This window comes from Oreochromis niloticus, linkage group LG4 (genome assembly GCF_001858045.2).
Source record: "Oreochromis niloticus isolate F11D_XX linkage group LG4, O_niloticus_UMD_NMBU, whole genome shotgun sequence".
Classification (NCBI taxonomy): domain Eukaryota; kingdom Metazoa; phylum Chordata; class Actinopteri; order Cichliformes; family Cichlidae; genus Oreochromis; species Oreochromis niloticus.
In genome coordinates this window covers 31,900,822-31,916,593 of record NC_031969.2, presented here as the reverse complement: position 1 = coordinate 31,916,593, position 15,772 = coordinate 31,900,822, and the positions used below count along the sequence as shown (strand labels likewise).

The following is a 15,772-nucleotide window of genomic DNA, read 5'->3' as shown; positions in this document are numbered from 1 at the left end:
AGAGTCTTATTGCATTTTTATCAGCGTGTTGATGCATGAATTTGATGACGACAACCGACCTCGACAACTGTCAGAGACGGTCTGTGCCGCTGACGCAACCATGTCAAAGGGAATGACACTGCACCAAGGTTTTGTGGTAGTGTGACTGTACCATTAAGAACATAGGTTGTGCTTGTATGTTCATTAACAGGGCTGTAACTTGACTCTTGTGTGCTTTTCCATTTATTTTCTTTGTAAACCACTACTCTGAAACAGCTCTGGCTAGACAGCGTCTGTATTTGAAGAACACTAGTGTTTTTGTCTTTTTGCACTTGGAGGATTTTTCTCTGCATGAAGTGATAATCGACTATATTTACTAGACCTCAAGCTTCCAAGTGTGGAAGCAACAAACAAGATTGAGGCCCTTGTGCCTCCACCTTTGATTAGCCTGAATATCTTTAAGCTCTTCAGAAACCTATAATTACGCTACGGCGCCCTGTGTATTCAAACAGAGTGGCCGTGTGGAGCATGCTCAGGCGCAGTGACAGTCGGAGTGGTGGTGGTGGGTGGGGGAGTGCAGAGGTCCTGATTGCTCTGGGGAGCGCTGTGAGAGCCCTTACACTCGCTGCAAGAAGCACTGCTGAAGAACCCAGTCACACAAACGAGGGCACCCTCAAGCAGCGCAGCATGGGCGCCGCGCAGAGCTCACTCGCGCTTGGAGTGTTTTCATTTCCCCCACACTTACTCACTCTCAGAGATCACAGTTTCTAATTACTGATTAACGTCCGCTGCGGTTGCCCTAATGAGGCCTTCATTCAGCGCCTCGTTAAAAGCTCACAGGTTTCTCCACACCCTTAACCCTGTGATGTCAGGGTGGATTTCAGGCCCTCCCTTCTCGTTTAAACGCTGCCTACTGTTGTCGAAACCTTCGTAGCGCTCAGCGGAGACCGTTTCCCCGTGCCGTGTGGGAGCAGATGGAGGCTCCTGGTGGGGGCTTTGCTCTGCTGTAGACGCCTTCTCTAGTCAGCCGTGCGGCACCTCCACTCTCTCCCTCCTCTGTTTTCCTGCCTGCGTGTCTGTGGGCTTCACTCATGCGTAACAGTAATGGCGTATTGAGCCGGTGGCGCTCCAGAAGCCATTAGAGCTAGAGGGATGAGGCTTTGCACGTGCTGATCGCACAAAGGCCCATTGTGGAGGCCATGTCAGAGGGTGGAGCAGACCAGCTATCGCCTCGCCAAGCTCGACCCAAGACAATTGATCCCACAATTCTCTAGTGTGCCAACCACCAAGAATGAAAGGAAGGCGCAGGTAAGAGGAGGGAACGGGCAATGTGGGTGAGAAGGGTGATTGAGGGGGACTGGGTGGGCTGTGATCAATTCTGTATCATATATCTGCACGAGCCAGTCAGGCACACAAAGCTTCCAAGCTAATTACTGAGGTGATTTGGATTCCACACGACCTGCACCAGAGCTGGGAACAATAAAGCCAACAATCAGAGAGAGAAAGAGAGCGAGCGCGCAGCCATGTTGTCTGCAATTTATAAAGCCACAGCCACGGCTCGCGAGTAATTAATATCATCAGCTGGATGTTGTCTTCATAACGACGAGAATTAACGCCTCTGGATTCTAATGGTCCAATTAGCGCATAACATTTAAAGTACATTTTTGGCAATCGTCTCCATTCAGATCCATTATCGTTATTGAATAGGGGATGTTTGGTTCAATTCGTATCGAGGCTTTTGTGAGACACAAGGGTGAGCTGTTGAACTGTATATATTGGCTCATTAATTGCAAAGAGACAAAGAGGGAGAGAGAGAATTTCTGTGGTGGACCTCTTGTATGTTGATATGTAATCTCATTGCATTTGTCAGCAGCTGACCATTCTGTGTGTAACTTCTAGAAAATAAGACTGTTTAATGACCTGTGGAGACTACCCATTTCTCCCCCCATGTATACGCTCTGATATACGAGAACAAAACAGAAATTAAAGTTAAATCGGTTTCCCCCCCATTTTCTTTGCATTTCTCCTCATATTTTAGGATTAAAATTACGAGTTGTTCAGGGGACACGGTAACTTAAAAAAAGCCCGACAAAGCGAGCCGCAGCTCTTGGGGAGAGCAGACAAAGATGAAGAGTAAAATCATTACCGCACTGGGTTCCTCTAACTTCTCCCCAGTGCCCAACCTGCAGTGCAGCGATGAGTTCAGCACCTGATTGGGACTGATTGAGCTGTTTGCTTTCAAAAACTCAGAAGACACTCCTTCTTCTCCCCCCTCTGACAATGTAGTAATCAATGCATTAACTAGATGACAGTTTAAGCGCTGGCTTTGCTCATTAAATACGCGTCCTGTTGTGTGGTTTAGATTGTTTTCCCAGAAGCTTCATATTCACTTTAATAAAGATATAATAATTTGCTCTGACTTTAGAGGATGCGCTCTTTAATTAGGGTGAGGTGGGACCGCTCAAGAACAACAACTGCTAGCATGTCAGATTCTTGAGTGCTGACCTTTAACTTTACATCCAAATACAATGTTTTTTACATATTCTGCAGAAACTTTGCTGTCAGTTTGGTTACCCGAGTGAGCGTGTGAGCTTCAGGCTTTGTTGTAGGATCGTTCTCCACATAACAATAATTAGTACGTACACTAATATAAGAAGGCACAACTACACCACAGGAACCTTCTCCAAGTGCCAGATTTTTGGTTAGTTTTGTTTGCAGGGAAAATATTTTTAAAGATGGCCCTACTTGGACAAGTGGACACTGAGCATTCTGATTGGTGGAAGTGTCCTGCTAGTTATTATATCTAGTATCTCCCAGTTTTGGCAAAAGCATGAAAAACAGAAACCCGCAACCAGTCACAGCTAAAGCTGCCCTGAGCTCAGCTCTGCCGGAGGTCTCTTCCTCCCCACTGTCGCCACATGCTTGCTCAGAGTGGCTTTATCAGACTAATAATTAATTAATAATCAACACTGTCGGATTTTTAACTTACAATATGAAACACCTTCAGATTTAATTACAATGTAATTAAATTCGAGAGTATTAAAAAAATAAGTTTTCCACAGATTTTTCATGTAACATTAAGACTCATCGCATCATCTGTGGTCGAGCATGACGGAGCGTAGCATTAGCGAACACAAAGAAATGCATCAGGAAAATAAAACAGCATCTTCTGATTGTTTCAAAGCAAACGTGCAGAAAAGTGAAGAATTACCATATTACACGTGCATGTAACTGAGGGGCTTTATTCTGTTTAATGTGGCTGCTCTGCTTTGTGTGTGTGCACTGCAGCTCGGCTCTGCCATCCGAAATAAATGCAGATCTGCAGCTTTGACCCAAACACAGAGCAGAGACTTCTAATGTAACCGTGGCTCCATCATTTTGGTGCGACTTGCAGCATAAACATGCAGCATGTTTACAAAGGTGCCCAACAGAACAATGATGTTCATGGTTTTCTGCTTTAATAGTTACACTTCCCACTGAATTAAAAAGAAATCCAGAAACAACAAGAATTCATCTCTTCACTCGCCGTGTGCTCATTGTGCGTGATCACATCCCAGTAACAATGAAGATACGGTTTAAGTAATATAAACCCCACAATAATATAAAAGCAGCCAGAAAGTCATTTATGTAATTTGGGGGAAAAAGCAAAAACATTTCAGTTCCTTGGAAAAAGCTCCTGGGATTCAAAGTTCTGGCTGTTCTGGATGGAAACGAGGCAACGGCAGAGCTAAGGTGTGATATTTTGAAATTTTTCTCCGAGGTACTCACCCCAAACATTTGCCTTAGGTCAGGGTCCCGGAAGCGGAAGGGAATGTTGGAGACATGTAACCTTTTGGGCTGCTGCTTCTCTGAAGAGTCTGAGTGCTGGAGCTGGAGCTGCTGAGAGCCCTCTGTTTGCGTCACATCATCTGTCTGCCAGAGGGAAACAAACAGAGGAAAGACACAAGCTGCTCATTAGCTGCTACAGTATACTGTACCTCCTGGTCATGAAGTATAGGAGGAGGGGGGGGTGAAACAGGAGGGTGGCAGGGTACGGGGTGGGGTGGGAGGCCTGGCTGACTGACTTCCTCAGCGTCTGCTATTTTTCAATCAGGCGAGAAAGCCAAAGCGATAAACAGCCTATGACTTATAGTGTCAAACCTGAGGTTGTGCATTACAAATCTACTTATTAATCTCTTGCACTTAGCTCTTGAGCAACAGGGAAGATTGAAGGCGCTGACAAAAAGGCGTGGATATAGATCCCACAGAGCCCTGACATGTCTAGACTAAAGACACATTATTGGTGACGTTTGCACACAGCCATCAGAGTGCGAGGCCCAAAGCCCTCAGCGTTGTTGTTTCCATCATTATGCGAATGCTGTGCTGACATTTCTATATAAATGACGTGTCTGATGTCAGTGACAAATTCCACTTGTTTCTTTCTGTGACACCCGTGATGAATTTCACCGAGGGTGCTGGTGGCTTGTCTGTTTAGATGGACCTCGTATTTGAGGCAGTTTTATTTTCTATGAACGAAACCTCATTGGTCAACCGCGCAGCTTATCCTCACTTCGTATGCACTGCTCTGACATCAGTCCATCTTCGTGTTTGGTCAATAGGTTGCCGGTAAGTGTTTTATGAAAATGTGTTTTATGCAAATTGTTCGAATGAGTGGTTTCTGACGTGCTCGCTCTGTGGTTAAAGCTTAAGCCACTAAACATTTTGACTAAACTTAACAAAATACTCGTTTTAGATGGTAACAAACAGCATCAGTATATGAGCAGCAAGTATTGAGCTGGGGCCAGAAGCATAGACTGTATATAAAAAATGGATGTAGCTGTTGTTGTTTTTTGTTTTTTTACATGAACCATTTCTGAGTGGATTCCTGTTTTAAAACATTTGGTTTGAGATTTAGAAATGTTGACATCCACTGGGATGCGTGCAACCTGTTTAGGGTTAAGGATGGATCCTCTTTCTGTGGAATATTCAATGATTTGGCAGATTAAATAAAAACAGCCCTTTATAGAAGAACTGTAAGGCCTGATTTGAAAGGTAAGACTTTGATGTTTCTCTAACTGTGCTTGTTTAGCATGTAGCTGAAACAAACCCACCGATGTGTTTAAAGTCGTGCTTTAAGGCAGGGTTGGGAAATTTATTTTCCCAAGAGGCCACATGAGAAACTGGGACTCTTGTGGAGCGTCACACCAATGAGTTTGTAAAGAGGGAAAATTAATAGTGAGCAGAACTGAGTTCAGCTTATTGGTGTGGCCTTCCACGAGAGTCCCAATTTCTCATGCGGCCTCTTGGGAAAATGAATAGCTCAGTCCTGCTTTTAAAGCCTACTCTGCTTTATGTTCTGTTTTACTCTAAATGGAGCCATCATTTACAAAATGACCATCAGGCTGTGAAATGACATTTAAAAAAAAAATAGGGGTTAATTATGCAGATAATAAATCACAAGTCAAATCAGCATTTTCTCATCAATTCTGTAAAGTCTGACATCTTTTTGTCAAAAGGTGAGTCGCCTCCTGCTGGCCATTAAACAGAATCCAGGTTAGCTTAGCATAAATAAATAGAAGTGCCAGCTGTTCACCAAACAACAGAGGTGCAGTGACGTCCTGGGGTTGCGACAGTGGTACGATATCACTGCACCAGGAAACCTACACTAATCACCTCACACTAACTGGGCACATGAACAAACTTGTGTTTATTAATTTGCACCAGAAAGCACAAACTGGCATTTAACATGAGCTGTTAAAGTATATATTATTTAAAAAAGCAACTTCTTATTAAGCAAAATAAACACGAATGATCTCGTTCTTCTGGTCAGTGATGTGCATGCTAAACAGGTGAGATACACATGAGGGGGGTCTGCATGCAGTGCCGTCATATGAAACATGCTGGTAATAAAGGGTCTTACACACACACACACACACACACAGCTTCGTAGGTGTTGGCATTTCAATACTTCAACTGTGGAAAGTGCCGACTGTTAGTGAGCGACAAGAAGTGAACTACAAGCGATTCACTACAATTTCAAATAAAGTTTTACCAAAGTGTGAAGCTGCACTGCATGATTCCTATTTGTCTCTGAGAGAGGAAAAGTAATTGCTCTCATGACCACAAGAGGTCACTCATCAAGAAAAGATAAATGCTGTGATTTTGTGTGTGTGTTAGGGACAGTGTCCATTTCTCAAAAGCAAGCATATTAAAAAAAATAAATAACAATAAAATGAAGGCTGATTTAGAGCCAGAGCCTCTGGTAAGAGACTAAATAAAGAAACGGCGAGAGAGGAGAGGGGAGAATGAGCAATGAGAGAGTGGAAGTGGCAGATATTGAGAACAAAAGCTGTTTGAATGTGATATGTAAACTGCCAGGTCTCCTGGGAAGTGCTCTCTGAGCATGACACACACACTATACTCTGACTGGGAAGTCACATACACGGATGCAATCTTGTACTGATACAGGCGTGAAAAGAGAGTAGGCTGTAGCCAGAGTACAAGCGGTTCAAATGACACGCACGCACACACCGATAACCCTCACGCCGCTCCGAGGCTGTCAGATGGCTGCAGGCCTCTCGTAGTGATACATTTCCCACCATTTAGGAAATGGGGTAGGGATTTATTCATTATAATTCATCATCACAGTATTATCATTATCATCATGATCGTAATGATGATCGCCTTTATTATTCTCATTATCATAATCACAATCTCCACTGTAATGGCCGTCATTTATTTGGTTTTTATGGCCCATTCCGAGATGGTGACATACATTGTTAGCAGTGACAGTTGTTTGATTCAAGGTCCCGCTTTGTCTTCCCCTGCAGCCGTACAGGTAGGGCGCGCTCGTGGCTGCGGCTTCCTAAGTCCCGCCTGCTCTGGATGCTGTTCGGACCAGAGGTTAACAAGTGATAGAGGACACGAGGGCGGGAAATGCACTCGGTCGGCCGGCCGGCTACTAAGGAGTGGATTTGTGACAGAGAGAGACGGCTGGACGGGTCTTAACTCTGCCGTGTCCTCGCGCGCTGGAGGTTAATAGCCTGAGTAGCCATGTTGGGCCCCGGGGGTGACACATTGCAGACAGATGCCGGGACCGTGGAGGGTGACAAGGTACCACAGCCCCACGGGTCAATCTGTTTCATCGGTCACACATGACACTATCGACCTTTAGCGTATGTTGCCAGACTACTGAGCACCTCTGTCCTCCAGCTCCTCCGCCCGGCTTTTTATCACGACAGGCGCAGTCGCGTGTTTGCAGACATCCAGATTAACTTTGGCTCGACGCTCTGACAGGCCAGCGGCGCACCAACACCGGGGGCAAGTACACATATGGAGAACACAAATACTGAACGCCGACTCCCGAGCGCCTCGGACCGCGTCCTGCTAGCTCAATAGCTCCGAGTGTCACCGCGATCCGCGACGGCTGCCTCTGCACGTTGCTCCCGAGGCTCCGACCTGCCTGCCTGGTTGTGAGACGCTGGTGTAGCAGTGGAAAATAATTACTTCCGTATTACCATAGGAGGCCACCTTCAGCGGCGCTTTACTGTCCCGACAGCTGCTGTCACGGGGAGGAGGCGGCGGGATGCAAAACATGCCGTCACCGCCAAAGCCAGCAAACCTAAGAGTGAGAGAGCTGTCAACTCCGGCAACTCTCCGGCTTCCTGTTCAGTCATTTCTCTAAAAGACTCCCTTGCTGTTATTTGCAAATCGCCTGCAAAGTGCTCTGCTCAGCACTTTCCCCCTCCTCGCAGAGTGGCATTACAAGAGCATAATTGAAACTATCTGATTGGAATGCTGCCAAGCAGGTAGATTACATCCGATTAAATAGGAGCTGGGGTGGGGGGTTTCTGAGTCTTCGCTCTCAAGAATTATAATGCCAGAGGTTTAATTCATTATTTTCCGGTCCTTCGCCGTTTGTTTTCTTTTTCTAAAGAAGCTGCAAATATAACCTTTCCATCACCTGAGAGAGCAGGGAGTTAAGTGTGGAGTGGAGGATCAGCCCCCACCACCTTCTCCCTTCGATTCATATAAACAAGTCCGAGATGGAGGAGTCATTTTCAGCACGCCGGCAACACCGAGACCAATAGATTGTCTTTTGCGATAGGCCGTTTCGGCACTAATAAAGCTCAGAAACATGAAAGTCTCCTCTCTGAACCAACTCTGCAGAATCAAAAGCTCAAAGCTGAGAAGCCCACTTCAGCTCTGAGGTATGTTTTGGTTGGTAAGAAGCATCAGTGGGGATAAATTTTACATTTAGAGTTGGGCTCACTTGCATCGGGTTTGACAGCTAATCCAAACTGTATCACTGCACTTGAGGCCAAGGAAAATATCGATGACGCAAGTGTAATGCCCTCGTGGCAGCCGGTGTGAAAACCACACACTTTATGTAGAAGACGGATGCTGCCGGTGTGATGTCACCCACTACGTTATGGATTCTGCATTTTAAGCCCGGACGTTAGTGTTTTGGCCGCTTTCATCTCGCTTTTCTGGAGCCAGAAGCCACATTTAGACCCACGGGTGAAGTGCCAAGTTATCAGCGAAGGCTAGCGAGCTAATGTGACAAGCTGCATTCATTAACTGTACAGGTGCATCGCACAGACAGAGATATCTGCTTTTAGCGTGTTAAGTAACGAACTAAAAAAGGGTACTAAAACACTATAGTCACCAAAATTGGAGCACAGACTTCTTGGACCATCTGGTGGTGCATTAACCACACAACGGGCCAAATTATTTGTCAGATAATTCCATTAAAATGCTCCAAAAGGCAACAACAGCACAGACGCAGTCGAGAGGTCCAGTTCAGTGCCTCTAATTAGCTGAGAGGAAGCCCACTTTCTGGACACCGTCTGGAGGGATAAACCTGAAAACTGGGCGATGATTTCGGTGGCAACACATGCTCATATTTCAACCTGTTTAGATTTTTAAAATGACATCTGCGTTCTCTTAAAGGTTATTTCTGCACGTGGTCTCAATTAATTAGACTGACATAACTGACACGTCTCCTACAGCCTAACGTGCGTCGCGTTGGTGTTATGCACCCCCTCGCAAACGTGCCGTTACAGAACCAACTCTACAACTTCTGTGACTCGACACATCTTATTGTTCTGAAAACTTTTAAAAACACACCAGTGAACCTCTCCGTCGGACCGGCTGACGTGCATCTTCATTATAAAGGACACACTATGTACTGTAGCTGGGAAGTCTTGCTGCTCTAAAGACTCACTAGAGACCCGAGTGCGCATTAATGCACAGCTGAAAATAGTCCCCGACAAATGCGTTGTTTATCTCCTGATTGCTAAAAACTACGGCACCCAGATGTTTCGGGACATTACAGAGTCTCTATATTTGTGAGCGGCGTTTCTGTGAGTTGCGTCTCGAGAGCGTTCAGCCAGGAAGTTTTGAGAGACGGGCTATCGTGCTGTCAGTTTTGGCCTTTTCGTGGGATTCACCCATTTGCTGACAATAATAGAATAACAGCATCCTCATCCTTTAAACCATCCAGGAGAGTATTTATTTTAGGGAACACTGAGGATATCTTTGAAAAGGGAATTTACACCAGGGGGAAGTAAGCGACTCCTCCCACTTACAGATAACACAGTCATCCCCTTTTAATGGCGGCCTACATGCTGCCATCAGCAGTGTCTCTGAAAGCTACACCCTGGTGGTGTCTCGATCCCTTAAACACAGCTTGTGAGAGATGAGTGTGTGTGCGTGCATGGCTGTATAAATGTTTGCATGTGCTCGCCCATGTTTTCTGCATGCCCCTGTGTGTTTGTGTGTGCGTCTATGTTATCACAGTCCCCCAGAATACCCTTTGGAAAGTCTTCGTGCCGCTGACACGGGCTGTGAAAAATCTGGAATTGAGTGCTGCCCTAACGCCACTGCCTTAATTTGTTATCTGAAAAGAGAATGATTACTCATGAAATTCAACCAAACCTCAGACTATTTGAACTGAGCCAGATAACGAGCTCAGTTTTTTTTTTTTTTTGCTCGAGCAGAGCTCCCTGGCAGCCCTCTGCTACCCTCATCTCTAAGGATTTGGAGAAAAGTTGGGGGCTGCCTCTCTTCCTCAAGTCGACTGCTTTCAAGTCAGCTTGTTTGAACACGGCACAGAGCGAGGTCCCAGAGGTCTGACTCTGGACAACGCCACCTTCCCAGTATAGACGGTGGACTGGAGACACAGAAGCAGAGAGAAAGAACGAAGAGAGTCCCCGTGCCTCATTAAAACATACACGCTCTCCGTTCTCTGCAGGGAATTCGCACAGAATCCATACGTTTCACTGAATTCTCTCTCTCTTGACTCTTTTTAAGTCTTTAAGTCGAGAAGATGTGCAGAGTAAAGCATCATCGTGGGGTAGAGGAGCTGAGCGCAGCAGAGTCGAGTCAAGGGAGGAGGAACTTAGGGGGGAGATTCGCAGCGAGTAGCTGATCTGCTCCCTCAATCTGTGTTTCTGCAGGGTGCCCTAATCAAAGGCGCCCGGGCCCGTCTGTGACACCCACAGCAAACAGGCTGGGTCTGTCATTAAAGCTGGGGAACGCAGCGGTGGGCGACACTACCCCACCGGCCCCGGGGATTAGACTCTCTGTTTACACCCCACTAATCTCGTCCCTCCGTCCTCTCGGAGAAAAGATGGGTGGAAGTGAGGAGAGCGTGGATGCAGAGAATGAAGATGGAGGAACGCGGGGATCGCGCGAGAAGGGGAGAACATGAAGGAAGACGAGGCGAGCTCTCATCTCTCCATGGCCACCATCTCTGGGCTCTCTTCACAGCGGGTGAACAGATGAAATGAAATCAAATGCGAAATGGAGAGAGAGTGGAGACGGCGAGAGATAGAGAGCGGAGGGGAGTGGTGGGAAGGAGGAGGAGACTAAACCTCCTGCCAAGTCTCTCCTCACTTTAAATTCTCGTGTCCCAGCCATTACTGTAAGTGCAGCGCATAACCACAGAGCGGTCCGAGTGCGTCGCACAAATCTTCAAATCAAACACCGCTACATTACAGGCCGATGATGATACGCCGTGCAGTGCTATCGCCCTGCTTATGCTGTATAAGCACTTTTCTGCCCCCAAATATTCATGGCTGCGCCGTAATTGTGAGGCTGGGAAAAATCGAGTTATTAAAGGTGCTCTTCACGAGCGACCCCGATGCCTCTCAGCAGGGCTGTGGCCTCACAATGACCTCTAGCAGCAGGTGTTTTCATACTAAAGGAGAAAAGAAGGTATGAAGGTCCCGCTTTTTTCATCTCTGCCGGCATTATCCGTCTTTCTAGACGCGTCTCTTAAGTTGGAAGCTAAGTCGTTCTCCCTTTTATCTGCATCTACCTCTTGTGAAGGTAAATCTCAGGTCAAGGCATTTTATGTAAGCGCACAAGAACGAAGTGTATAGTATATCATTTAGAATTTCTCTCACAATCCGTTGCCAGAGGTTTGTTTTCTCCTTCGAGTGCCAACGCTTTAGAGGCATGCACTCTCATGATGGAGTGGAAACAGGAGCATTATCATGTCCTGGCACAGACGACGGTGTCTTATGTTCGAAAGAAAAATCTCAAACGCCCGGGTGTAGTTACAGATAATTAGCTGATTTCACTAAGCAGCTGTTGGTTTTGGCTGCTGGAGAAAAGTGCATCTCTCTCTTTTGCTCCTTTAACGGACAGAGAAGAAGATAAGTGGGGGAGGGCGTGTCCTCTTTTCAGAGAGCCTGAATCATTCATGTCGAAAGCATGTCAAATCTCCTTCACGCAAATAAATAAAACAGCTCAGGTTGACATGTTTTTCTGGGAGCCCCCTAATGGTTCTTCAGATATGCGCTTTCATTTTAGCAGCGCATTCTCAGTCAAATTCACCTCCAACGTCAGGCGCCGAGCTTGGCCTGAACATCAAAGCCTGCTGCTGCTGCTGCTGCACATGAATGTGCAGCCGTGCGACTCTCACTGTTAACCCTCACCTTTTAATAACACGGGACGTTTTTGTGTCTGCGGTGCAGGAAACATTCAAATTAGTGTCTGAAAAAAAGGGGGAAGAAAAATGACCTAAAAAAATGGGTAACGAGGGTTGGGGCCAAAAATTTCACATACTACTTATGTAAACATAAGAGAGAGAAAAAGTTAATTAAGGCTTTTGAAAAATGCAAATATGTTACAATAACAAAAATAGGCCAGATTTGCATCTTAAAGTGAGAATATGCAGCTTTTTCTGAACAGTAGAAACAGTGACCTCTGTGGCCAGAACTGGTTATTACAGGATTCTGGTGCATTCAGCTCATAGACAGTATAAAAAACATGGGTGTAGCAGTGATAATACACTGTTTTTTAAGAAGAAGAAGAAGATATTATGATAACTGGACAAATTAATATAGTATTGTGCTAAAGCAAGCAAGTTTAGTCAGCAATCTGCTTTCCAAAACAGTATTAGCCAAACAAACACACACAGTTGCTGATAGGTCCAAATAACAGACTAATATTAGAAGTCCTCACACTAAAACTGGACTGCAGACTTCTTAGACAGACCTAAAGAGCAAAGCATAACATGTTGATGAAAAGGAGAAAATATCCACAAGTCTAAAGTTGGGTATTTTAACACTGAAGCCTATGTAGACCTACTAACATCTACTGAAAGCTGCTTTCTCTCGTGACCTCTGTGAACACTCGCCTGCAGATTTTATGGATTCAGGAACTCATTTTGGTCAAATTGGTTCTGTTTTCTAATTATGGTAATCTTAGCTCCATCTTTTATTATGCATATATTTCTTGAGCCAGCCTCAAGTGGTCATTTGGAGAACGGCAGCTTTTAGGGTTGTGAGTTAGCTTCATTTCTGAGCCCATGAGCTGCTCATACAACAGATGAAATCGTTTTCTTAGTACAAACCATCCATTTACTGTTAACAGCAACACACCCACTCAGTGTTACGTGTGCTTCAGCTGAATAAAACCCATTTGTTTGCACAATAGCAGCTTACTTTGTACACTTTAAACTCCTAACTTTGGGAAATATTCAATCACAATCACTGGCAGTAATGAAGGAAATGTAACTCCTGCACTAAGAACCTCTTTAGCACACGTTATAATAAAGAGAAGAAGCCAGCGTAGAAGTTATTTGATTGTTTGAGGGAGGCAGATCTTTTTCATTCAGTCTGGTTATCAACAAATCTGTTGTTAGCTGAACATCATTTATCACACACAAATGCACATAACGTGTGTGTGATATATGATGTTAATATGTTCTTCTGCTGCTGTTACAGTATCACCGTGTTTCCCCTGCATGGTAGATTTTTGGGATTTATGGCCGCAGCACCGCGCTGTATTCACTGACGCCGGTCTTTGTAAGTGCCCCTGAGCCCATGCAGTGATTTGCACCTCAGAATCAGATGTGTTTATAATGCAGATTGCAGATTACAATATTGAAAATGAAATTGTTTTCAGCCTCGTCCCTTGCGTACAGAGATCTCTCTTGATGCTCTTAATCTTTTCATCATCTATGGTACATAACAGAACGAAATTGCCAAATTCTTTGCAGTATTTTCCTGAGATACATTATCATCTTCCCCTTCTTCCCTTCTAAAGACTGAGCCTCTCTAGGATACTTTTTATGTATCCAGTCATGCTGCTGACTTCTTGCCAGTGACCTAATTATTTGTGAGATGTTTGGGCTGATGTTTTTTAAGCTTTAAACAATTTTTACAATCTTGTTTTGACCATGTCTTAGGTTTGACTTCTGATTTACTGCCGCTGTACTATTCTTCTGTCAAACATGGGGTTTAATTTGCAGCGATTTGAGGGGTTGTGCTTCTGGATGAGAGTTTATGCTCCAAACTGCACCAGTTTTTCCTCAGTTTTCTGTACGTTACATGTTATTTGGTTCCAGTTATTTGAATTGAGCTTGTCAAGGCCACATTTACTTCCATTATTTTATTATACTGGAGCCAAAAAGTTTGAAGACTTTACATACTGTGATTTGGGATCTGTTAAAGAAGTTTCCTGCTTGCACACAGACTTTTCTGTCAATATACAGAGAGGGCAGAACTCTAGAGTTATAGGCAAGGACAGATCATGTAAATATTGACTGAATATTAAACAATAGGCTTACTTCTCAGTGAAACAAGGGAGAGGAAATGAGTAGAGAGAAATCACAGCATTTGGCTAAGCTCACACTGGTAAGCAGACGGAAGAAACCAGTCACGAGAAGAACAATCGGACATTCGTAACGTTATAATAATACGGATAAAAAAGATAATATGAAGATATTTTACTTGCTGACAGCGTGTTGAGAACAGTGTTTGCAGGTGGTGAAGGACACTGACCGGTGCGGTCGTGGTGGCGGTGATGGCGGGCGTGCTGTTGTCAGTGCCGGCCGGCTCGCTGTGCGTCTGTGTGGGCGTGTAGAGGGTCATGGCGTGCTCGGGCACCCGGCTCTGCCCGGTGTAATCCTGCGTCGGGAGCGGGTGAGGTGCCGCAAACTCTGCGGGAATGCCATTCTGTGGGGGAGGCGGGTACTGGGCTGGGGTGTACGGCTGGGCCATCGCTTCTGGGGGGTTGGTGGCCTCTTGGTTACCCTGTGGAAAACACACAGCAGGAGGCGGGTGTTAGAACTACGGTTAAAATTAAACTTAAAGTAGGTTGTTTGACTTGTAAAACCAGCATGAAAGAAGCGCAAAGATCCCTGGTGTGATGTGGAAGGCAACCAGGGAGAGATGTCCTGCAAACCAACTAAGTCAGGGGGAAACAGCCATCATATCACATCTCAGCTCATATTAGAGAAATGCTTGATCTTCTCTAATGAACACAGTTTATGTTGTAGAGCATGGCTTGCTGTTGGAGGGGCAAGAGTCATGGGGAATCTCAATTGCACTTGTGGCAAAGCACAGGAGGAAAGATCAATTAATTGATAAAATTTTGATTAGGGCCTTTGATTTCAATGACAGGTCTGTTAAACCAGCAGCTGCTCCCTCTCCAAGCTCCACTTTCATACTTTTTGCTTTATGAGCTCTCCTGCTCTTCACCACCCCCGTCTTTGTTTCCGTCTCCGGTTATCATGTGGATATTTTTTTTTAAAGAGTTTTGGAAACATTACTTTTCTGTAATTCTGTTTCTGCCGCCTTGAAATCTCAGATTCACCCAGTTTTATTTTCGAGGCTTGCACGGCCTCTGGCAAAATAAACCGAATAAATCTGCAAAAATCTTCTTTAAATTACGAAAAATCGTGAGCAGAGAAAAACAATGTGAACAAGCATTTGATTGCACCTCTTTGTACTTTTAGTCAATAGAGACATGTCTCTGTCAGTAGTGTTTTTCATAAACTGTAGATAAAAGATGGATGTAGTTACCTGTGACACTGACTGCTTTACTGTGTGGTAATACTTATATCACAGCCCAGGACTAAGGGTGTAATTCCCCTGTAATTAAATAGAATTTCAGAGTATTTTATTTGAAAATGCAATAAAATTATTACCTATACAAATACTGAAAGGTATTGATAATAAAACATCGAGTCAGAATTTTACAGTAAAAGAAATAAATATATTGTAAGTAATCTTACGTACATTTCCCCATCTTACAGCGTAAGTTGGCTTTACTCTTTAGGGCGGATTAAACCTTTTTATATCTTTATTTAATTTTCTTCATGTTAATGTGCACGACCAAAGCTCTGTGATTCAGCTGTACTTTTATTTTTACTAACATAAATGTGACTGTTCTCCCTTACCAGCTTACAATTAAAAAATAAATACTATAAAAATCTGCAGGCCTACAGGATGTGACCTCATAATCGTGAGCCAGGTGTAAGTTTTTTTTCTTTCACAATCACTGTTCGAACATAAGT

At 44.6% G+C, this 15,772-nt stretch overlaps 1 protein-coding gene across 17 annotated transcripts in view; it reads right to left on the bottom strand.

Moving 5' to 3' along the window:
- The window catches only part of LOC100705667 (RNA binding fox-1 homolog 3), a 422,442-nt gene that overhangs the window by 36,025 nt on the left and 370,645 nt on the right, over positions 1-15,772 (bottom strand). For 16 of the 17 annotated variants that reach the window (XM_025906459.1, XM_025906468.1, XM_025906465.1 and 13 more), the window contains 2 exons: positions 14,205-14,507; positions 3,748-3,891 (listed from right to left, as the gene is read on the bottom strand). In XM_025906459.1, the coding sequence (XP_025762244.1) occupies positions 3,748-3,891; positions 14,205-14,507 (447 nt within the window). The remainder of the gene's footprint in view (positions 1-3,747; positions 3,892-14,204; positions 14,508-15,772) is intronic. The other variant, XM_013269811.3, reaches the window with a different exon arrangement.